The sequence below is a fragment of the Panulirus ornatus genome, chromosome 68 (assembly GCF_036320965.1).
Source record: "Panulirus ornatus isolate Po-2019 chromosome 68, ASM3632096v1, whole genome shotgun sequence".
In the NCBI taxonomy this organism is placed as follows: domain Eukaryota; kingdom Metazoa; phylum Arthropoda; class Malacostraca; order Decapoda; family Palinuridae; genus Panulirus; species Panulirus ornatus.
In genome coordinates this window covers 7,637,927-7,663,727 of record NC_092291.1, presented here as the reverse complement: position 1 = coordinate 7,663,727, position 25,801 = coordinate 7,637,927, and the positions used below count along the sequence as shown (strand labels likewise).

General features: G+C 37.3%; 1 protein-coding gene and 1 long non-coding RNA gene across 2 annotated transcripts in view; one reads left to right on the top strand and one right to left on the bottom strand.

The window, feature by feature from the left end:
* Positions 1-10,059, top strand: part of LOC139747401 (stomatin-like protein 1) — a 42,043-nt gene extending 31,984 nt beyond the window's left edge. The window contains exon 10 of the mRNA XM_071659710.1: positions 7,868-10,059. Within this exon, the coding sequence (XP_071515811.1) occupies positions 7,868-7,884 (17 nt within the window). The 3' untranslated portion in view covers positions 7,885-10,059. The remainder of the gene's footprint in view (positions 1-7,867) is intronic.
* LOC139747402 (uncharacterized) lies at positions 792-25,342 on the bottom strand. The gene is made up of 3 exons (XR_011712387.1): positions 24,530-25,342; positions 23,691-23,839; positions 792-2,725 (listed from the first exon to the last, which is right to left on the bottom strand). It is a non-coding gene; the product is annotated as an uncharacterized lncRNA (long non-coding RNA).
* Positions 25,343-25,801: the final 459 nt, after the last annotated feature.

Here is a 25,801-nt window from a genome sequence, read left to right as displayed (position 1 = left end):
TCTCTACTTTGTAGTTCATGAAGTATTGTTGCAGTGCTTCCAAACATGCTTCTTTTCTTTAACCAATCTTTACACCATATCCTTTTCTTCTTTTTTTTCTTGAGACACAAAGCTATTATCATAGAGCACAAAATCTTTTTCTTGACAATGCTAGGCACCATGGTTCTCGTACCGCACTCCACCCGCTACTGGCAACATCGTCGGGCAGGCCCGGCTGTTCATCACTTCGGTCGTGTGGACAACATTCACGGGCAGGCCCACCAGAATTTGCCCGTTAACGGGCAAACCCGCCAATCAGGCCCGCTCGTGTAGACAGGCCTTTCAGGATCACAGTCTTGTCATGAGGCTTTTTGCTCCAAGGAAGTTCATGATTTCCCTGCTCCTGATAGGAGCAAAGCCTCAGTTGCAGGAGCCCCAACAGGTGTTTCTGGGATTATCACAGTTGTATCTCTGTTGGAAGGAAAGGAAAATTTATACATGTGTTGAATCCATCTATAAATAGGTTTTGATCTAAAGATGGGGAAATGATAGGTAGTAGGTACTCCAACCATTATCCTTGGGTGCCCATATCAAGGTTTGGTGTAAGAGGAAAAACAATCTTTTTTTTTCCTGTTAAATGGAGACAAATTGAAGGAATCAGGAAAAACAAAGAGGCAAGAGGTTCCATGTCTTTGCATTAAAAGGAAGGAACAATATTGAATTACCTACTCCTTAAGTTGCCAATGCTCACACAATATCTGTGATTGGAATGGCTTGTCAGGCACTGTATTACATTGCCATAGGAAGACTATAACCAGGTCATGATAGTTGAGGCCAACGTAAGGTTTATATAAATGAGAGAAAGAGAAGTAGTAATATAGAAGAGATAAAGGGGTTCAGGTTTAATAGGAAGAGGGAAAATGAGGCAAAATACTCTTGCAAGATGTTAAAACACAATGGGAAAAGTAGAGGTGAATTTGACATTGCCTTTGAATTTTTCTACTTTATCATTAATATGAGGAATTAATATGAGTCATGTGAAAGGAAGAAGAGGAACAACAAATGAGATGTGGGGATAAAGTGAATAAGTATGTGGTTGAGAGATGTACGAGAATGGAGCTGTGCAAAAATAGGGGTGTGTGGAGATTATCACCTTTAGGCTACTCAGCTTCAGAGTGGGAAACGTTTTAGATATAAATACCTGTGTGAAAAACAGTTTTAAGTTTCTGGATTTGGCATCCCACTCGAGGAACAATGTTTCTTCTTTATAAAATTCTGCTAATGACAGTTTATTCATCTGAATCTGTTACAGATGACTACCTTGCTGTTGTACTATAATATTGTATTATAATAAAGCTGCATACTTACACCCACTGCTTGCTAATCCCTTAGTTGTTACCAGTTGCCAGAATATATATCAATTCCTCATACTGTTAGCTAAATCATCATAGGTTTTCCTAAACTTTAACTATTTTAATTTATTGTGCACTGTGTTTTGTATCTTTGCACTGTATTTTAAACACTTTTGCTAGAAACTAATTGAATCTTCAATTAGCATGCAGGATTTTCATTCAATTATTTTAGTATAAATATATCAACTCAATCTGAAACCAATGAAAATTGGAGATTCTTAGAAAAATTACTTTTTTTAAAGTATTTAGACAGCCTATTACTTTTAGTTCAAGGGCCCAAAGTACCTCAGTTCTGATCACTTTGTTTTGGTACCTAACTAACTCTGGGATTGTATTCCCACTAAATGCCAAGTATTCAGATAATCTATACATTGTTTCTCTGAAGTTGCCCCAAATTTTATTCATTTGAAATTAGTCTGATAGTGGCAGTATTAACATTGCAACTTATTAGTTTTCCATTATCTTTTTTTTCTAAACACAGTGGAACATTAGTTATTCCTTGAAAACTCTTCATTGTCAATGTTTCATCTTCGTGATTTTAAACCTGTGACTCATGTGTACTGTAATCTGTCTTGAAACTTATTTCAAATGTCATTGGATACCTATTTTTCAAATGATTTTCAATTGTTATAGTTGTTAAAAGGGATTATCACATTCCTCTTTTTCTTGGAAAGGGAAGCTGAAGAATTTGGTCCCATCTAATTTCTCTTAATAAATATCCTTAAATGTTAGGAATTTACATTAGCCTGTAGGTTGGTCTAACAGGCTGGGGCTCTTTCCTGTTTCCTTATTTTCCTCTTAATGTGATAACTATTAAAATTTGATTATTGAATAACTAAAACATGGTTGCCCTCTTAAGCTTGAGCCTTTACCTGAAGAAAATACTTAAATTTCATTATGACAGAGTGGTTTAGGTTTTATACGAGACACTGACTTACAATAAGAGATTTGTCACTGTATACAAGTCATCTGTCACATGATTTTTGGGAATGTCTTTTACTGAGAAAACCAGCTCTAAGCTCAGAAGGATTATCTCTTTCTGCTGAAAGTGTAACACCACTCACTCAATTAGGTGTTCCTCTTGTCTACCCTTCTTATGAAAACACCTATCTTGATGCTCTTTTATGATCTCTTACGTGAGATTCAAGTGGAACCCTAGGCACAGTGATGCTTTTGTTGGATGTAACATAGGCGACTTGCTGGTGATTGCTCTGAAGTCTCACGGGTTACTTGGCAATTGTGGGTCATTATCTTACCTGTGTTAATGTTTTGTCAGCTAACTTAAGCCTGTCTGGGGCCTCTTGGTAGCTTTCTAATGACTGGCATCAGAGTATCTGCAAAAAAAGAAAAGAAGCTTTTTAAGTGTTGGTTTTCTTATCGGTTTTCAGTATTTGATGAGACTACAGGATAAAATATAAAGAAAATAACAATACATTTGTATCAGCCATAAGGTTGAATAATTAAACTTTCATGCAATTCTGGTTTATGATTTGATTCTGACAGCCTTCACACATTATGTGGTATTACATTATTTCCAAAATAACAGGAGTTCCATAATGTATTTGTGAATAAATACAGCAGGTGTTCATACTAATTGTTTTGTGAAGATTTATTTTAGCTAGATTTTTGTCCATCTCAAAATTCATGTTAGCTTTACTCTCCAAATTAATTTCTTACTTCCACAGGATAACTGAAATGACTTAGATAACTGAAACCATACAATGCAAAATTCTGTTACTTTTATGGCTGTGGGTCTGAGAACTGACTTTTTTCATGATCATTCAAAGATAAACTAATTGTGTTTGGGGTATTTTGAAGAAGTGCATATTTTCAAAATATTTAATAGTTTTACAACATAATACTTAACTTTGGTTTGCACTGAATAATTTAGATGTAATATTTGTTTGTACCTTAAACATTTTATCCTTAATTTTGGTTTAAACTGAAGACAGTTCAATAATCTTTTTCTAATTTTTCTAGTTCAAATTGTGTTAGCTTAATGTATATTTAGGAGATTATTATTTTAAAGTCTATTGAAATAGCTGGAGTAACATTAGGATGGGACATAAGATCCTTTCACTTCAGTTATAATGGAGCTAAGTTTTCATGTTGAAAAGATTGACAATGAATTAGTAAATCAAAAATGACATTCCACAGTAGCAGTAAGAAAGTAAATTTTTGTGTCTTAGTTATATACTCAATATGACAAAGCTTGTATTATTTTAATGATTTCAGTAATTCTTATATGAATCAACAGGTTCAGTAATTTACCTATCTTGGAAAAAAACACTATTAGTCTTGTGAGTTAAAAACATTTAAAATTTTTCACTTTTATATGACAGAGACCCAGCTTAATCCTTAGGTCATATTGATGTCTTCACTGAATGGCAGTGAATGTGAAGACATAATCCTTAATAACCCATCATAAAAGGTAGATTAGGCAACTATTCAGGTGGAAGTCAGATCACCAGTACAAATAACATCTGGCTGCTGGAGGCTCACTTGTCAGGAGTTGAGTTAAAGAACAAACTAGCAATCACCTGGCCCTCAACAGGATGGTGTTACAAACAAGTTGGACTCATTTTTCACCTTCATTCGTATTTAACATGGTAAGGATTTAAGTTTCAGTGATAGTCGTTGAAAGGTGGATGCAATTTCTTTTGATTCACTGCATCAGAATCAGAATTGTGATATTTGTGTTGCAGGATGTAATGATAATGTAACAGAGGTGACTTAGCCAACACTGTCCCTAAGTTATTAGATAAGATTTAGACAACCAGAGTAGATCTATAACAAATGCAGGGATATTATTTTAGTATCAGCAACATAGCACAGATTCATCCGTCCATCATTCATCTGCCATCAGAGGTCACACTCAAATCTTCAACTTAACCTTGGTTATAACTTAACTCAAATCACATATTCATTAAACTGCACTCAGCTGTTTCCCAGCATCTAGAAAACTGATGGCATAGGACCCATAACATTAGTGTGGATTTTGTCAAAGATATGCCTTTTTTTTCATATGTACTGCCTCATGATTCACAGTGGGACCAGCTTTTCTTAATTCAAGATCTGATTATTCATCATTAAATCAGTCATTGGTTAATCTATAGTTTTCTTGATACAACTTCTATCTATTATTATTATCATTATTATTATTATTATTATTATTTTGCTTTGTCGCTGTCTCCCACGTTAGCGAGGTAGCGCAAGGAAACAGACGAAAGAATGACTCAACCCACCCACAGACACATGTATATACATACACGTCCACACACGCAAATATACATACCTATACATCTCAACGTGTACATATATATACACACACAGACATATACATATATACACATGTACATAATTCATAGTCTGCCTTTATTCATTCCCATCACCACCCCGCCACACATGTAACAACCCCCTCCCCCCTCTTGTGCGCGAGGTAGCGCTAGGAAAAGACAACAAAGGCCACTTTCGTTCACACTCAGTCTCTAGCTGTCATGTAATAATGCATCGAAACCACAGCTCCCTTTCCACATCCAGGCCCTACAGAACTTTCCATGGTTTACCCCAGATGCTTCACATCTATCTATTTATTTATCTATATCTCTGATGCCTGTTACCTTTGGGAATTCCCTCAAGAGGGTGGTCATTGCAAAATAGTCTCCATAACTGTAAAACTCCTGTGCTACTTTTTTGCCTTTAGTGCCTAACCCTTAGATTTTGATATACTGGTATCTAAATGGGGAGAATCCCTTTCAAGTATCTCCAGGCATAGACTCTACCTAAATTTGCTTGATAGTGCCCTAATCTAATTAGCTGAGAAACCTACACACAACAATTGTTAGAGTTAGTTCTTACTACAAATGAGGATTCAATTCATAATTTTGAAATTGGAGAAAAGTGTGGTATTAGTGATCACTGACAAATAACTTATGAGGTCACTTTCAACACTGCTTGTAGTACTGGTCAAAATGACAGACACAAAATAATTCCAGATTTTAAATGAGCAAATTCCAATGATCTTTAAACTGCTCTTGATAGGCACACCTGGGATGATATAGTTAATGAAATTGAAATGAACATAACTTGAAAAAGCTTCACATGAAGCTTCAAAGTAGCATGGGAAACATAAGTACCAATGCATGGTAGACAGTCTATTTATAAAACAAAATCAAGGGGGTGGAACAAAATAAAAAAGTGCCTGATGTCTAAGAAAGTAGCTTATAAAAAACTCAAGAGGGTCTAATAACCAACTCAATAAAGTGAGTTAGGTAAATTTGTATAGAAAGATTAAAAGTTATACGACAAAGTAAATGTCAGCATGGAGCATATACTGCAGAAAATAGCAAGAGAAACTCAAAGGAGCTTTGCAATTATGTAAGAAGCAAGAGAGTGATTGCCCAATAAATAGGTCCATTGATTATGGAAAACAGTGACTTAATTCAGACAGTGAAGCCATGGCAAAAATATTTAATTTTTTTGCATATGTATTTACGATCAAAGACTACCCATGTCCCAAATCCAGTTTAATGAATAAGAGAGGGGAATGGTTTTCAACAAATAGACATAAAAGCCAAAGACGGACTATCATTAAAAAACAAAATGAAAATAAAATGGCAGGTCCTTTTAAGTTTTATCTAAGAACAATGAAAGAGGCAAAAAATGAGATATTTAAGGCCTTAAATGTCTTTTTCAATAAGTTACTTGCTACAGGAAAAGTTCCTGATGAATAGAAGTTTGCCAGTGTAACACCAACATCAAAAAAGGAGTCACTGCCTACAAATTATTGTCCCATTATCTTAATGTCTGTAGTTGGTAAACTTATGGAAACCATCACTTGAGAAAGAATTGTAAACCATGTAGGGGGCCACCTCTTAATAAATGATTCTCAGCATGGTTTTTGATGAAATTGCTCATGTTTGACAAATCTTGATTTCTTTTATGATAAAATCAATATGTACGACGAAAGTAAAGCAGTTGATGTTATCTAAGTAAACTTTCAAAGAGCTGTCAATAAGGCTCCACATCAAAGATTACTAGCAAAAATTAGGGCACATGTCAGTGAAAGGGTTGTACTTTGGTGGACAAATAGTGGTTGAAAGCAGCACTATAGATATGTCTAAGAAGAAACTTGATAAATACTTTTTTTCAAGTCCTTGCCTTTCATTGTATGCACCTCCATAGTCAAAATAACAATTTGCAGGTAATTCTCAATGAATTATCTGTGTGCCTTCTTACTTTTAACACACTATTCTGTGAGTTTCTGATATATTCCACTATCATAAACAGCCTCAAAAGGATCCAATAGTCTGTTGCTGTTTAAATTCCTTCCTTTGTATTTTCAATCCATTGGCAGAGGGCAACTGTAGCACAGACTCCTACCTAATGCTCCTTCCAACTACTTCTAACTTACATGTCTACCTAATATGCCTGCTTAATGTGACAACCTATACTACTTCTACTTAATGCTCCCAGCTAATGCTCCAACCCACTACCTCTACTTAATGTTTCTACATAACGCTCCAGTCTAACTTTCCAACCTGCTACTTATATCTACTGCTTGTATCATTTTGCCAAAAGGTAGGGCTAGCGCAAAGTGCTCACCACAGGAAAATCTAGAGTTGCAAAGAATGAGTTGCGTAAGTTAAGTGTTGTCAAGTGTTATTTGCAACAAGAGGTTGTATGCTTGTGGACAGAATACACCGTATTTATACAAAAGTTACCTTTTCTTGTCTATGCCTTTGACGCTAACCATCTCTCCAGCACCACAAATGCTGATTCAGCATACTGCAAGACCCATCATACCCAACATGAAACATCTGCATTAAAGATGCTAAACACTTTCTCCTCAATTGTCCTGTGTTCACTCCACAAAAACATAACATCACACTTCTTGAACTGTGGTCCTGCCTAATGGATGTGGCTGGCTTCCTAAACACTGCAGGTATTACAGAGAAGGGGATCCAAAGGTAGGAAAGATTATAAGGTAAAAAGACTTTGAAAGAGTATGAGTTAGTACCTTTCCTATTATGATAGCTTGCTTTTTGATTAAGGAACATGTCTACACAGGCTGATGTCACATACAGAAAAAGGCTTTTGATAGGTGAGAACTAGTACGAACTTACTGACACAGGTAATGGAAACAAATTGCTGGCGTATCCACCCCTTTTACTTTATTTATTTGGTTGTCTCTGACATGCAGATCTTAGAAGAATTGAGGAATTCATAATCTTTGTGTAGTGGTCTCCCCTTTTTAAAGACAGGGATAATTGTTATTCTGTTTAGTAACTCATAACTTAATTAGTGAGTCTCTGCCAGCTGGTTATTTGAGAGAATCATATATTTGTATTGGAAGACTGGCTTTAATTTGAAGGCTGCCTTTACCAACCAGTCACAAATACTCTTGTCTTCACAGGTTGTATCTGTCTATTGCAAAAATGATTCTCATATTCAAAACACATTATTTTTCTTTTCAGATTATAATATGAATTGAATATCCAGAGGTACTTTGCTGATCTCACTCATAATCAAGTTCAAATTCATATTCATAGTAAGATGTATGGTCAAATGCTAATTTAGATTCTACTACAGTACTGAAAATGATGTTAAGTATTGATTATGATGAAGTATGATTGTACTTGTTAATTCCTTCTTGAGAATTACAAATTGTTTTAATTGTAAATGTTACTATATTCAAAGAATACAAAATATTTAAGATAAACTATTGCACAAAAGTAGGTTATCAGTAAAAATGTTTATATAAGACTGTTTTAGTCTTTGCACTATTTACAAAGATTATATTGAAGTTGTAATACAGTAGGTTTTAATATTCTTTAGAGTTTTTATTTTTACACATATTAATGTTAATATGATTTTGTGACTGTTTGATATGATCTCTTCTCTCTGTTTCCCTTCTTTACTAATTTGTGGTCTGATTTGTGTATATCTTTTGTTACAGATATGTTTTGTACTTCAAATCCAACAACAATTTTTTTTTAAGATTTTCATCTTGTATAGATAATTCTTCTACAAATAGGCTAGATTATTTATGTATTTAAGGAAGCATTGTTGCTTCATGATTATGGCTTGCTCAGTTTTAGCTAATAATAAGAGATGACTCTGAAGTAGTATTTTCCATGTAGAAAATAAATGCTCGTAAGGTGCACAAAATTTGTACATAACATTTATTCAAAGCATATTGGTATACATGTGAAATTCTCTAACCAATCCTGTTTGGGTAAACCATTTGAGCAATTGCTTTATGAGAATTATCTTGTTGAATAATGAATAGAACTCCCAGTGTTATGTATAATGAATTAGTTCTTATTGTTATCAGAAATTCTAATATACCTTGAACTACAGCAGATATTTTGTATTTTCTGTAGATATCATGATTTTCACTACAAATGTTTCATACAATGAAAAATAGGGACAAAAGTCTTGCTTTATATATAATTTTACAGAAAACAGTATGAATTAATGTAAGTGTCTGCGGTGAATATTCATCCTGTTGATATATTGATATGATTATTTTTTATAGTTGATATGATTATTTAATTCCATCAAGTATCTTCCAAAATAAATTCCCCTGTGAATAATTTCTAATGCTCAAGAGCTTGATAGTGATCTGAAAGCACAAGTAGGAAAGTATATGATTTTATCACAGATGTTTTCTTGAACCCACACATTAAGATTGGAAATATCAAAAAGAAATTAAGAGCATCAATCCAACGAGGACTTTATAAGGATTATATTTCAAATGAAACATTTACACATTTTGTCTGTGTATTTCAACCCTATCCCAGAAAATAGGAAGAAAGAATACTACCGATGTATCTCCTACTTGTTATAGTGGGTAACTAAAAGTGGAGGGAGTGGGGACACTGGAAATCCTCCCATCCTATAAGAACTTTATAAACACAGGAGCAAAAGAAGGCAGGCAAGTGAGGATGATTCCTCATGAGCAAAGTCTTCAGTTCATGATGTTACCTCGCTTAGGCGGGAAAGGGGTGAACAGGTATTAAAAAAGAAAAACTTGTTTTTATGTGTAGGATATATTATCAAGGATCTCCATGACTCAGTGACTTTCTTCTCATGTTATTATGTGTCTATTTAGATTTTTATTAAGCATCCTCTATGAGAATAACATGTAGTACTTTTTTTTTCACTAAGTAGCCTTTATCGTGTTGTGCAGTGACAGGTAAACTTTAACTATCAGTACTGACACATTTTTTCATCAAATCAAAACATCTTCAATGTTTAAAGTATTGAAAAATCTTAATTTCTTCTTTGATGTTACATTTCACAATCTTCTTGTTAATATTATCATCTTATATTCTTATATATGTGCAATAATACTGGTTAATATATAATTATGTCAGATCTCATTTTCTCTCTAGTCATATTTAATTTCCTCAGTCAGTCTTCTTCCATTATTCAAAATCTGGTGCTTTTGATTTTGTGTCTGAGTAATGTGTGGAATACACCCTTTGTCATATTCACTCCCCACTTTCCATAGGGCATTACTTTCTATTTATCACTGTAGCATAATGTTTAGATTGCCACTCTTGTTCGTAAACTGGCAATTTTAGAGGCCATCTAAAGGCAAAAATTTTTATAGTAAATTGTATTGTGTTTTTAAGAATTATATAATGATTTTACTAAATTGCTTTTGCCTTTGTTTTGATACCACATCATGCATTTATAATAAATTTTGAATCATGGTATAGCATGCAGAGATCTCTGTGCTTTAGCAGATCAATCATTTAAAGAAAAATTTAGATGAATACCATGTATTTTTTGAAGATATATGTCAAGGGCAGTACAAAAGATATTCCCTGTAGCTGTCTCTCTTAATTTCACATTTATCTCCCTTTTAATACAAAAGATTATTTTTCCTTTTAAAATCATAAGGAAAACTTTTCTTTCCACCAAAGCCTTGCTTTGTTTACTCTCCTAGAGCACTAAGAGATCTTTATCATATTCTTCATTTTGGAATTATTTAGCCAAACAGTGTCATAGCTATGCAGTGTTACTGACAGATGCACTACTTCAAAGGCAGTGAAACTCATGAAAGCCACTGTTTACAGGACTAGATATGGATTTTTTCCTTGCCTAACAAACATGCAAATCCATTTTGAATGACATCATTATTACTTAGTATTTTCATGTAATGCTTGAATACATAAAAATCATGTGCAAGTATTTTCATGTAATGCTTGAATACATAAAAATCATGTGCAAGTGCTCAGTCACATAACATGTTTAACTTGCTATTGCAGGTATAAATATGTTATGAAAATGATGTTAGTATATGAGGAGTGCATCAAATGTGAGCTTTACATAAATCTATGTATGATAGAGCGTGAATGATCTGAGAATTATGTTGAACACCTGAAGAAGGTGTTCAAGTTTCTCAATTGGTGGCTATAACTTGACAGTGACAGTCAGTAGGCCTAAAAGCCAAATGACAAACCATGGGGCAATGGACTCGCCAACTAACCATCCAATCTTAGTGCAAGGGTCTCAACAACCTAGCAAACAAGATCAAGGGTCCCACCTTTCCCTTTGAAGCACCCTGCCTATCAAGATATTGTTGCTAACGATACTCAGCCACACAAATTCTCTCTTCTAATACTTTTCAAGACATTAATCAATTTACTCCACATTGATTTAAATCTAGGAAGGCATTGAATCCCTACTTCTTATTCAGTATTTCTAGAATATATGAAAGGCATTTTCTACTTTTTCGATCACAAAATCTCCAAAAGTATGCAACTAGTACTTACTTTTAACACATGGCTGAGGTGGATAAGTATCATATGTCTTACCTTTACATTACAGATATGCATTCTATTTATAACTACATACTACTACATGGATTCTATTGATAGTACATATGCAGATGAATGTAATTCATTCAATTCACCTACATCGCTAAGATCATGAATATGATTTGCTGATATACACCGATTCATGTCATTTTCAACTTGTGGATTGCATTCGACCTAGGCTACACATCAAGTTTTGTAAGGGATTACCAATGACTCAGATGGTGCAAAATGAATACAGTACAAGAAAAATGTAGGAAAATTTTACCTTTCCAAAGTTGCGCATATCTATCAATATCTATGATGTCTGTTTCCCTCAGGAACTTCCTCAAGGGGGTGGCCATGGCAAAAGAGTCTCCATAACTGGTGAACTCCAGTGTTGCTTTTTAGCTTTTACTGCCTCACACTTAACAGGCCACTGGCAAAGGGTAACTCTAGTGCATTGTTTTCAAAGGCTCCTACCTATCTCCCTAATGACCACTTCTACCTAATGTATCTTACTAATATTCCAACCAAGTCCTTTTGCCTAATGTGTCTACCTAATGTTCCAACTTATTTCGTTTACCTAATGCTCCCACCAAACATTCCTACCTAATACTTCTATCCATTGTTCCCTACTTACTTCTATCTTTTCCTCCTACCCTTTTGCCAAAAGGTAGGGTTAGTGCATAGCGCTCACTACAGGAAAAATCTAGAGTTACCAAGAATGAGTTGTGTTAGTTAAGTGTTGTCAAGTGTTATGTGTGACAAGAAGAGATGGTATTGTTGTGGACAGAATGGCAGCAGTCCAAGTGTGGGTGAGGCACAAAAGAAAAGACAGGTGGGTATTACCAGTAATGTACCTCCCTGGTTAGTGGCTGCCTACCAACAACTATCTACCATGATAATTGACATGTGGGCAATTAAGGTAGTACAATTCTAAGTAATTATAGTTTTGTAACCCTCTATCAGTTCCCGTTTGCTGAACATTATAAGATGAATTTAGAGAGAGAGAGAGAGAGAGAGAGAGAGAGAGAGAGAGAGAGAGAGAGAGAGAGAGAGAGAGAGAGAGAGAGAGAGATTTACTAATTCCCAGCTTTGCAAAAGGAAGTACATGTGTGTGTTTGGTTGTGATGAAACAGAACAACTGTTATCATCATGTTTGCATTTTCAAAGTATTTCTCATTTAATTAATTGCATTCCTTTGAAGTTGAATACAGATTCATGTTACTGAAAATCAGATATGCACTTCATGTTAACAATGTAATCACAGTTGTATTAAAATTGTATTATTTAACCTGTTCATGTATTATCTTACTAATTTTTAGGGTAAATGATCCAAAAACATAAGTTTCTGGTTACTTCATCATAGTGTAACCAATATATATATATAAGGTATAAGTTTGTTGAGTATTCCTGGTAAATTATATGGGAGGGTTTTGATTGAGAGGGTGAAGGCATGTACAGAGCATCAGATTGGGGAAGAGCAGTGTGGTTTCAGAAGTGGTAGAGGATGTGTGGATCAGGTGTTTGCTTTGAAGAATGTATGTGAGAAACACTTAGAAAAGCAAATGGATTTGTATGTAGCATTTATGGATCTGGAGAAGGCATATGATAGAGTTGATAGAGATGCTCTGTGGAAGGTATTAAGAATATATGGTGTGGGAGGCAAGTTGTTAGAAGCAGTGAAAAGTTTTTATCGAGGATGTAAGGCATGTGTACGTGTAGGAAGAGAGGAAAGTGATTGGTTCTCAGTGAATGTAGGTTTGCAGCAGGGGTGTGTGATGTCTCCATGGTTGTTTAATTTGTTTATGGATGGGGTTGTTAGGGAGGTGAATGCAAGAGTTTTGGAAAGAGGGGCAAGTATGAAGTCTGTTGGGGATGAGAGAGCTTGGGAAGTGAGTCAGTTGTTGTTCGCTGATGATACAGCGCTGGTGGCTGATTCATGTGAGAAACTGCAGAAGCCGGTGGCTGAGTTTGGTAAAGTGTGTGGAAGAAGAAAGTTAAGAGTGAATGTGAATAAGAGCAAGGTTATTAGGTACAGTAGTGTTGAGGGTCAAGTCAATTGGGTGGTGAGTTTGAATGGAGAAAAACTGGAGGAAGTGAAGTGTTTTAGATATCTGGGAGTGGATCTGGCAGCGGATGGAACCATGGAAGCGGAAGTGGATCATAGGGTGGGGGAGGGGGCGAAAATTCTGGGGGCCTTGAAGAATGTGTGGAAGTCGAGAACATTATCTCGGAAAGCAAAAATGGGTATGTTTGAAGGAATAGTGGTTCCAACAATGTTGTATGGTTGCGAGGCGTGGGCTATGGATAGAGTTGTGCGCAGGAGGATGGATGTGCTGGAAATGAGATGTTTGAGGACAATGTGTGGTGTGAGGTGGTTTGATCGAGTGAGTAACGTAAGGGTAAGAGAGATGTGTGGAAATAAAAAGAGCGTGGTTGAGAGAGCAGAAGAGGGTGTTTTGAAGTGGTTTGGGCACATGGAGAGGATGAGTGAGGAAAGATTGACCAAGAGGATATATGTGTCGGAGGTGGAGGGAACAAGGAGAAGAGGGAGACCAAATTGGAGGTGGAAAGATGGAGTGAAAAAGGTTGTGTGATCGGGGCCTGAACATGCAGGAGGGTGAAAGGAGGGCAAGGAATAGAGTGAATTGGAGCGATGTGGTATACCGGGGTTGACGTGCTGTCAGTGGATTGAATCAAGGCATGTGAAGCGTCTGGGGTAAACCATGGAAAGCTGTGTAGGTATGTATATTTGTGTGTGTGGACGTATGTATATACATGTGTATGGGGGGGGGGGGTTGGGCCATTTCTTTCGTCTGTTTCCTTGCGCTACCTCGCAAACGCGGGAGACAGTGACAAAGTATAATAAAATAATAAATATATAAAAAAAAAAAAAATATATATATATATATATATATATATATATATATATATGTGTGTGTGTGTTTGAAGGAATATTATTCCCAACATCATACAGATACAAGGCATAGGCTGTCGATAAGGATGTGCAGAGGAGGGTGTATATTTTGGAAATGAAATGTCTATGAAAAATAAGTGAAGTGAGGAGGTTTGACTGCATAAGTAATAAAGGATAAGAGGGATGTGTGGTACTAAATAGCATGTGGTTGAGACAGCTGAAGAGGGTGTGCTGAAATGCTTTGGACATATGGAGAGAATGAGTGAGGAAAGTTTGACAAAGAGGATACATGTATCAGAAGTGTAGGGAACAAGGACAATAGGGAGACCCAACTGGAGATGGAAGCATGGAATGGAAATGAATTTGTGGGATTAGAGCCTGAATGTGCTGGAGGGTGAAAGGCGTGCAGGGAATAGAGTGAATTGGAACATGGTATACTGGGGTGGATGTGCATTCAGTGGACTGAACCAGGGCATATGAGGAGTACAGGCTAAATCATGGTAAGGGTACTATGGTTTCGATGCATTACACATAACAGGTAGAGAATGAATGTGAGGGGAGAGACCTTTTCTCCCTGTCTGTTCCTCGCACTACGTCACTATCAAGGGAAATGGCTGGCTATTAAGTATGAAAAAGAAACAAAAATTACTAAATCTACAAACATGCATAAAACAAAAGAACATAAATAAAATGACCTCTTTTATTGCTTGCTGCAACACGATCAAAAATATTTCCAGTTATCTTTTTTGGATCATATATCAAACTGCAATTATTTTTTGCCTATGAAACATGAAATTGCACAAAGTTAGACATATCCGAAATTTATACACATGCACAAATGGAGAAATGCATAATGCAGTAAAGTTCTCTTGTACAAATGATTGTTTGTATACTTCATTCCAGTAACTGCCCAACAGTTTTTGAGACTTGGTATCTAATGACTTGTATATGTACTCATTTACCTGTCTTGATTCATCGCTGTGTCTCTTAATAAAGTAAATATTAATTATATGTCGCATACGTAATGAGGGTGTATGTGTTCTTGAAAATTTATTCGAACACTTGCAAAAGTTTTATATTTTCCTCTGGTGGAGGCCATAACTTGCTCCAAGTTGAGGGGTGATAAATTAATAATCTTAAGAGGATGATAGGCCTTAAGCCCATATAACCAAACAACACCAAGCATTCAAAATTCTTTGATGGGTGGTAATAAATTGACAGTAACAGCCTTTATGGTAGACGACAAACCTAAACGTCGAATAACCAATCATCCAACCGTGTATATGGTCTTGGCACCATTATGAGCTCCTGATATTCAAGAGTCAGACAGGTGGTTATAACAATGCTGATGGCAAAAATGACGCAGGTAGTTGACAGACCTAAAGCCCAAATAACCTACAGTTTAGTGGAAGACTTTACAGATCAACTTAATTTGTAGTATAGACAATAAATGAAGAAAATGAATACCAGTAACGTTCCATTAAACGCATGAATAGAAAAATATATACATACACCACCAACAGCGAAGGCACCAGTGAATTTTCATCATTTGTAACAATCAGTGATTCACCATTTATAATTATTTTCACTTTTCATATGACAAAAAAACTGCCGCTAGATAATTGAAACCCAACACATTCACACAGATATTGAATAATGATTCAGAAAAACAAATGGGGATATATATCATAACTGTCAGTGGGACAACAGGGATATGAATCATAATGCCAGGACTTGGCAGCTATAATAATCAAGCCAATTATAATACAGACAATGAAAAGCAAACACTTCGTTTATAAAGATGTAATTCTATAGCTTATTCCAATGATCCATAATGCAATTATACAGCTAATTCAAGTTATCTATGAATTGAATATACATCTGAATCCAGTTATCTATAATGTAACTATACAGGCAAGACCCGTAAGGTCTAAACTCGTCGCGGACTCATCAATAACACTTAGTTTTTGGTGTGCCATAATGGCAGAGGAAGCTGTACAGATGTGGGTACACAGAGGAGGGTGTACAGATGTGGGTATACAGAGGAGGGTGTACAGATGTGGGTGTACAGATGTGGGTATACAGAGGAGGGTGTACAGATGTGGGTGTACAGAGGAGGGTGTACAGATGTGGGTATACAGAGGAGGGTGTACAGATGTGGGTATACAGACGAGGGTGTACAGACGAGGGTGTACAGATGTGGGTGTACAGATGTGGGTGAACAGAAATGGGGTGTAAGTACGAGTTTGGTCATTTTTCAAAATAAAGCTTCAAGGTTTATAATTATTTCATTATACATATTTTTGTCACTCCATGTCTTCTATCATCATTTATATGCTGACTGAATCCCTATATTAAAAATAAATAATAAAAACAAAAGTTACCTTGAAATCGGTGTTTTAAAAGTCCCTCGCAATGTATCCCTTTAAACATGCTGCATTTAAATCCACGGTGTTGACAGTCAGGGTCGCACGAGCTCCCGGGAACTTTAAACGCTTTGAATAAAAGTTTTGTTTTTCGTTTACAAAAAGCTTACGTTTATATAATCTAATGTTGGATTTTTTCATTGTTATTCTAAGCCACACACACACACACACACACACACACACATATATATATATATATATATATATATATATATATATATATATATATATTTTTTTTTTTTTTTTTTTTTTTTTTTTTATACTTTGTCGCTGTCTCCCGCGTTTGCGAGGTAGCGCAAGGAAACAGACGAAAGAAATGGCCCAACCCCCCCCATACACATGTACATACACACGTCCACACACGCAATATACATACCTACACAGCTTTCCATGGTTTACCCCAGACGCTTCACATGCCTTGATTCAATCCACTGACAGCACGTCAACCCCTGTATACCACATCGCTCCAATTCACTCTATTCCTTGCCCTCCTTTCACCCTCCTGCATGTTCAGGCCCCGATCACACAAAATCCTTTTCACTCCATCTTTCCACCTCCAATTTGGTCTCCCTCTTCTCCTCGTTCCCTCCACCTCCGACACATATATCCTCTTGGTCAATCTTTCCTCACTCATTCTCTCCATGTGCCCAAACCACTTCAAAACACCCTCTTCTGCTCTCTCAACCACGCTCTTTTTATTTCCACACATCCCTCTTACCCTTACGTTACTTACTCGATCAAACCACCTCACACCACACATTGTCCTCAAACATCTCATTTCCAGCACATCCATCCTCCTGCGCACAACTCTATCCATAGCCCACGCCTCGCAACCATACAACATTGTTGGAACCACTATTCCTTCAAACATACCCATTTTTGCTTTCCGGGATAATGTTCTCGACTTCCACACATTTTTCAAGGCTCCCAAAATTTTCGCCCCCTCCCCCACCCTATGATCCACTATATATATATATATATATATATATATATATATATATATATTCTCTTTCTCTCTCTCATATATATATATATATATATATATATATATATATATATATATATATATATAGATATATATATATATATACATATATATATATATATATATATATATATATATATATATATATATATATATATATATATGAGAGAAAGAGAATCTGTAAGACTGCTAAAACAGGCTCTTAAATCACTTGCTTATATAAAGAATATTGAACTCTACACGACGCTGAACAGTGCTACTGCAATATCAAATTTTAGTGTTAACATTGTAACTTTTGTTTTACATTAAAGAATCAGTAAGAACAACACACAGACACACACAGTCACAAAACAAGAAATTATCAGCGAAATTTCTAGAGTGAATAATTAGAAATTAGAAACAGATGGATATAAAAGTGACAAAGAATGTGGAGATTGGTTGGTAAGAAGGAGGGATGGTTGGTTGGCAGAACAATATACGAGGATCATGAATGCACGAAAAGAGGGAAATACCGAAGTGAGGGAAATGTTACGTATATAAATATGGAGAACGGTTTATTCAGCTTCGTAGGATGCGACTGACAGACTTTTAATACTAACTGATTAGCGTAAGACGGGCACTGGAATAGGTAATGGATAGAAATATGCTTTCCTCAATGCTACGTCCAGCCTCTGTATTATAAACAAGTCCATCGTAAGGCAGTTCATATGTTGTTTATATCTAAGGTGACAATCATGAATCAGGTTCATGGCAAAACTAAAACAATTTATAATTTTCTCAATTTTAGTCCTTGTATCTTAATGTGAGCATATACATTCAAAAGATCTTCAAAGTCACTGAATCGCAATGTGTATAACCCTGTACAACACTGCAATATTACATAACTTTGTTATCCATACTAGACAATAAAAGTCATTTTTTCTATGAACAAGGTAAAAATGGGCTTCATTGCGAACGCCCAGTTCTCTTTATAACCTGAGTCAGATCTAATCATAGTGTGATGCACTTAAAGGTCGAAATTGAGTTATACATCTAAACGAGGGAAAAGGGCCTCAGTGATGTTAGTTCAGGGCACAAAGGAAGGAGCAGCTAGTACACTGAGATGGAGATTCTGTACTGGAGGTCCCCCAAACCTTGTCAATGTTGAGGAAAATGTAGGAAATTGGATAAAGAAGTAGAGGGAACCAAAGCAAGGGGTTCTTTAAACATATTCAAAACGTATGTAAAAGGAAAATGAATTTAGAATGGATGAGCAAAAAATTATTGCATACACTTACAAAATGCCATACACTTATGAAATGTGGGTCCTATAATTACGGAAGAACTTTACCATTTGGATATTTTGTTGCTCACTTCTTGCCTTTACGTCACACAATATGCATCAGACCTACGCTGGTAATGGAACACCAGACAACGAACGCACACTCACTGACAAAACCCATTAACAGGCTTGGACGTGATGAAGCTTTACACACATACATGAAATTCGACAGGTCAGTATTTACACACACACACGAAATCCCCCCCACCCCGTTTTGACATCGAGTAGGTAATTCTCTCAAAGACAAACGTTGATTTAACAGTTTGTGATTTCACTACAAGACGCCTCACAGAGATGCCACTTTTGTTATCAAATTAATTGCTTTCCCAATCTCAGCATTAGCTGTATAATTAGTGTTAAAGCTTCGCTTAATAGTCCGGCAGTGACTTTCAATACTAAGAGGCAACAATAAACAAAACGCATTTATCATTAACGTCGGTGTTTCAATATTGTCACCCCCCCCCCCATTCACGGCTAAAATGCTACGTTTTTAGCACCTTCCTGGGCTCTTTCATGTTGACCCTCCCTACACAAAACAGCAACATTCAGTTAACGTTGTTACGACAACCAAGTTTACCTGTCGTTGTGAAACATGGAAAAGTGCCATCGTCGGCAGTACAGTAAGAGGAGGCTGCTGCAATACACCTTCAGCGTGCACTACTTATGATGCAACCTTTCAATCTACCATCAATCTTTTCACTGTGCTTTGATTTTGTGCACGTTTTCCCTTTACATTCCGTGGTTTCTTGTATGGACTTGATGATATGATTCAACATTTTACCGAGATGGATGTTCGATACCTAGCGCCATCCAGCCCTTCACTTATTAGAGGTTTTTTGACGTGTTGGTGATAGAAATGAAAGGAAACCATCAACACGAAATGCCCTTCATCAAAAGGGGAATTCTGAAACATCATACAGCTTACCTCGAAGATTCTTCCTTGCAACTAACTCATCTAAGTCAGAAGACACTTGGAACCTTGATATACCCTTAAAAATATGTAATGATGAATCAGCGTAGTCACATTCATCCTGAATATGCAAAAAAAATTACTTTCTGAAGTAACTCAGTTCTGACACTTATTTCACGTTAAGATGGCGTGTTAGGTTAGTTAACTGCACGACGATTACTAAACCAATGACAAACTCAGCAACTGCCGAATGACCATCATCAAATAAACGTCTGTCCCATTTAATCTTAACAGTTTGACAATTCCCATGAATTAGTAGCAATCCTAGAATAGGACACGTCTCGCTGATTTATATACCCTGCGAATACCCAAACTCACGTACGATATACACCAATACAGATACATATTCATACACACGCATACATAAGCCAAGACATGCATAATCAAACTCCATGTATACACCGACCACAGAGCCCTACAAGAACACGTATGCAAAAGCACGAGTTGTATCTTGATGTGACACCGCATCACTAGTGGCTGACACCACAAGCGGCTGACATCACAAGCGGCTGACATCACAAGCAGCTTATACCAAAAGCAGGCGACGCCTTTAAGCGGCTGATATCACGAGCGGCTGACACTACAAGTGGCCTACATGATATCAAGAGAATACCACGACCATTCGTCACGACCAAGGTGATGTGACGACCTAAGGAAGGGGCGCATGAGCAGGCCCATACAAGCAGGGACCTGACACGACCAATGACCTGATAGGACCAGGGGTCTGACACGACCAGAGAAGCCTACATCACCAGGAAACCTACACGACTGGGGAGACCTAACACGACCACGAGGGACCTAACACGACCAAGAAGACCTAATACCACCATGAGGGACCTAACACGACCAGGAAGGCCTAATACGACCATGAGGGACCTTACACAACCATGAGGGAAGTAACACACGACCAATCAAGCCTACTCCACCAGTTGCAAACGCCGTAAGCCACTAAATACCATCATCAACACTATCTCCAACACTATCACCAACCTCGCCGACACCTCCAACACTCGCCGGCTTTCGCTTCCCGGGTCCCAGCAACGCGAGCATCGATCCGGTCCAGGAACGAGGTGAATACAGAACCAACATCAGATGTCACTGTTCCATTTACACCTTCAGAACACCAGACGTAAGTAAAGGATTCACCAAGCCACTCACATCTGCCTCAAGGATCTACCGATCGATTTATATGTAAAATGTAAATCATCACAAACCAAAATGTATCGTACTGAAACTAAAGATCAAATAAAGTTAAAAAAAACATTTTCAACAAAAGTCAGCGACTACTTTAATGATAAGAACAAGATAAAAACACTTGCCAAAAGATCAATTAATTCTGAAAAAATGGCGAGAAAAGCCTAAGAACCTTATGCATACATGAAGTTAAATCTTCTAAAATGAATATAAGTAATTTTCTCTTTCGAGATCCAATGGATTATTTTGAACAAAATAACACCAGCGAATTTAAGCTGGAATTGCATGGTTTGAACCTCGGTCGAGCGCCACTGACTCAAAACAACCAGCTCAATTGTTCATCATCCTCTTTGTGGTTGTGAGCCGGCTGTCATGGCCGGGGGTTTCGAACCCCGGGGCGTGAATCCTTTCATCTCAAAACTCGACGAGTTCTGTATATGTATTTGTATGTAGCAGTTACTCTCCAGCTTAATGTAATTCTTAATCAGCTAGGAAGAAACACACACACACACACACATATATATATATATATATATATATATATATATATATATATATATATATATATATATATATATATATATCTGCAATTATTTGTGAAAGTTTTAGATAACCAGACGTGCAGGAAAGAGGTCGAAAATGATCTTTGCCTGACCATTTCTGACCTTGGATTCGCCACTCCGAAGATTTGGCCGCAGGCATCATTGAGCGGCAGATAAACATTACTGACTACCTTCCAAAAACTCCAAATGGCCGGTCTGTCTGCTGGGAAATGAGTTCTAAAACTTTTCCTTCTGGGAGAGTATTCCGGATAAAAGTTGGACCTCCAAAAAACAAGCGGTATATTGCAACCTCTCTCTCTTTCTGTCTCTCGATAAGACTGATATATTTCTTATTTCTCAAACTTCAACGCCATCTATGAACGTTAACCAAAAAAAAAAAAAAAAACCCGTCCGTGCCACCTATAAACGTGATTCAGAACTATTCTTCTACGCCGATGGTAAACACTATACATAAGCTATGGGTTTAACTACAGCCAAACCAACCCTGAGCGAGCCAAAAAATTCGAATTTAATTTGATAAACACTGCCATAAACCATCAACCTCTAAAAAAAACCCAGCTAAACCCTTTATATCACTTAGAGTCATTGTTGGCAGGAGGATTTTTGCTTCCCATTACATAACAGAAGGTCACTCAAGACCTCAGGCACGGACTCCAAGATTACCGTTGACACCCCTTCTTGACGGCCAAGCAGCGAGAGAGAAGGTTGACATCCTGTAATAACTAATTATAACCAAGCAAACGTAAACTGCCAACAATCATTTCCACCCACAACTTTTAGACTTAATATTCCAACGTTCTACAACATGCCCCACCGGGACTCAGCGCGTCTGATCTCTAGTTTGGGAGACTAAGAAAATAAGGACTTTGTGGCAAAAGTCGGCGTCTCCCTAATTTCAATATACCCCTGCTCTCGCTCTCTCTTTCAGCACACGACCCACCCTGCAGGGCAAACTGGCCAAGTTGCTCCTCTTTCAGGGGCTCTGAGAGAATAATATAGTCTTGCTCCTGTGAAAAATATACGGAGCACCTCATCTAACGTATTGGTCCTAGGTAGGATCACAGGAGGAGATGTGGAAGTCCCAAGAACATCCTGGTTTACGTAATGTCTGCGTCAAAGCTTTCTCTATCTCTGAACATAAACAATTCCTTACTTGTAAACTCTTTTAAATGTAAATTTCAAACTTCAATAGTTATTTGTCTTTGACCTGACCCTTAAGCTTAGATCAGGTCAAAGGCCAAAATTTTACCCTAACTGACGAAGTGGAGAGAGAGGATTCTTTCTTTAGCAAACAACAAGAACCTCAGGTCATAGTACACCAGGACACGGTGTATCAGGTCACAGTACATTAGATCATGGTGTATCAGGTCACAGTACATTAGGTCATGGTGTATCAGGTCACAGTACATTAGGTCATGGTGTATCAGGTCACGGTACATTAGGTCATGATGCATCAGGTCACGGTACATTAGGTCATGATGCATCAGGTCACGGTACATTAGGTCATGGTGTATCAGGTCACGGTACATTAGGTCATGGTGCATCAGGTCACGGTACATTAGGTCATGGTGCATCAGGTCACGGTACATTAGGTCATGGTGTATCAGGTCACGGTACATTAGGTCTCAAGGCATCAAGTCCCTGTACATCAGGTCACAGTACATAAAGTCTCGGGGCATCAGGTCATAGTGCAACAAACCACTATCCATCAGGTCACGGGGCATCAGGTCAGTACCCTAAGACCTGCCTCGTCAGGGACCAGATGTATTTCTGTTCAGTTCAGCAAACTAAACCACAGTTAAAGTTAGTAAAGTAACTGCTGGATTGTGCATACGTGTGTGATAAGTGAATCTATACTTTTGACGTCATCCGTGCACTGGAAGCATGTTTGGATATCGAGTAATCTAATTCTGCCAATGCCGTTGTAATGTTTACAGAATCAATATGGGTTGTGTAGTGTCGTCTGGAGCATTATATCCTATTCAGGTTCTCAAATATGGCGATAAAAAGTTTGCGAATATCAGAAAGATGTGGGATGATAAACGTAAAAGTTAGCTAAACATGTAAAAAAAAAGAAATAAAAAAAAGGTATGATAAATCTACCTTACCTCCTCCAGCAGACGAGATTGTTAACGTTGACACGAACACAGTGTGGTCTGCTGCTGGGAGCCAGGTGGAATGGCTATGTGAGGTCGGGCGGCGGTGCTCGGTCTGGTAGTTGACATTTGTGGGCTGCTGGTGCAGTGCCCGATCATGGCTGTAAAGGATACAGAAAATTGATATAAAATTCACCTGGTACGGGTGGTTAAGTAAGGTTTTGCTGAGCTTTTTTTTTTTTTACCAGTTTTATCTATGCTTACCATCAATGAATCCCACTTTTTCCTCAGTATTTCATAACCCTCACCAATATCGCAATGCTCCACATCACGTCTGCAACTTTAATTCTATAAACTGTACCACCATTGCTAGACATATCTACTCAATACTAAAGGCTAGTATAGTGCGTAGTTAAACTGATAATTCACCAAAATAATGAGATGAATCAGAATTAAACAGAAGAAAAACATTAAAATAACACTATAAATGTGCACGTCAGGCAATGTCGTCCATATCATTGGGACTTACGGTCCCTTGAAAACATGAATAATATTTCTATCCAGAGTCTAGTAGGTGAAACAAAACGTCAGTAAATATTAGCAAATTTCTAGGCTTACACAGTACATTATGTCCATAAGGACTTCGATCCGAGTGTTGGTCTATTTTTCTTTATCTCACATGTGAGCAGCAATACGGTATCTTAAACATTATGATATTGTCTGAGATGACAGATGAAAGCCAAAGCTTATCCCAAACACCATGTGTGTCATGAAATCTACTGCTGGACTCATTTCTATCTCACACTCACTATGAAACGATAAACCATGTTGACAATACAATCATCACTAACCTTGGGGTACTGTGAGATTAACATCAGTCTATTTTCAAACTGTGCACGCCTCTTCTACTCTTTTTGGATCCACTGTGACCACAGATCGAATGCACACATGAGGACATCGCCTATGCGACCGCCACTGGTCATCCTTCACAAATACCATAGCTTTGAAGGTACACAGAACACAGCAATACAGACTTCATGTTATGATCTACTAGCCTGCTTCAAACACCGACGGGTCATGGGCTTCGAACCGTGTTTCGCAGTACCGAGATGGTTGGAATAATCCTTTGACTATCCTATTTTTCTTCTGTTTACTTACTGATTTGATTTTTGCTTCATTCAACGAATCATTTTGATTTCCTTTGCCTAAATAAACGCATCTTCGTCCACAAGATAATATAGATAATTCCTTGATATTCAGTGATATTTTACATACGAGGTTGCTACCACGAGAAAGTAAACAATACACTTTTCTCAATCGTTCAAAGAAGCAGTACGACAGGAGAAAACGAACTGTTCGATGTCTCTCATAATAGCTTAATGTCTCCGATAGATCATTTTCCTTAACTATATTCTATTCTTAAAGCTCGCATTTTTTTTTTTTTCTAAAAATGTGTTTGCTAAAGTTAGATATGCACCTCGGGAAAACCTGATTAATTTACACAGATATATTTTCGACCAGGCGAATTCCAAGCTCTACCAATGCAAATCGAGACAGAGGGTTCGGTACAGCTTCGACCACGCGTGTCCCACGCTGTCTGCCTCTCGAGACAGAGTCAGTGCTGCTTCGACCAGACGTGTTGTAGGAACATCAACCGTGAATGTAAGCTCAGGAAGTGTTCTCCTTCTTCCTCCTGCGGCAGCTCATGTATTTCCAACATTTTTGTCGTTGTAGACCTGAAAGGAGTTTGCACAGATGAAATGGCAATAGCCCAAATATGGCCTAGATTCATCAGAGGAATCAGAAACAATTTCTGTTACTGAGCCTTATAAACATGAAAGGTGATGAAGGTGTCTGTCATCACTCTAAATGTAGCTCCTCTGGTGTGTATAGGTTAGAATACGTACACACAGAGCCATACATACATACATACCAAGCATTCATAATTATCTTCTCCATAAATCGTCCGACTATCTCATTCATCATCATCCACATACACTAAAATTACCATGAATTTCTCATCCAGAATGAATGGATGAGTTCCATTACAATTTGCTGCTTTAACCTTCCAAGCAATTCTCTGCCGAGCGCCTCTCGATTTTCTCAGCCAGCTACAGACTATC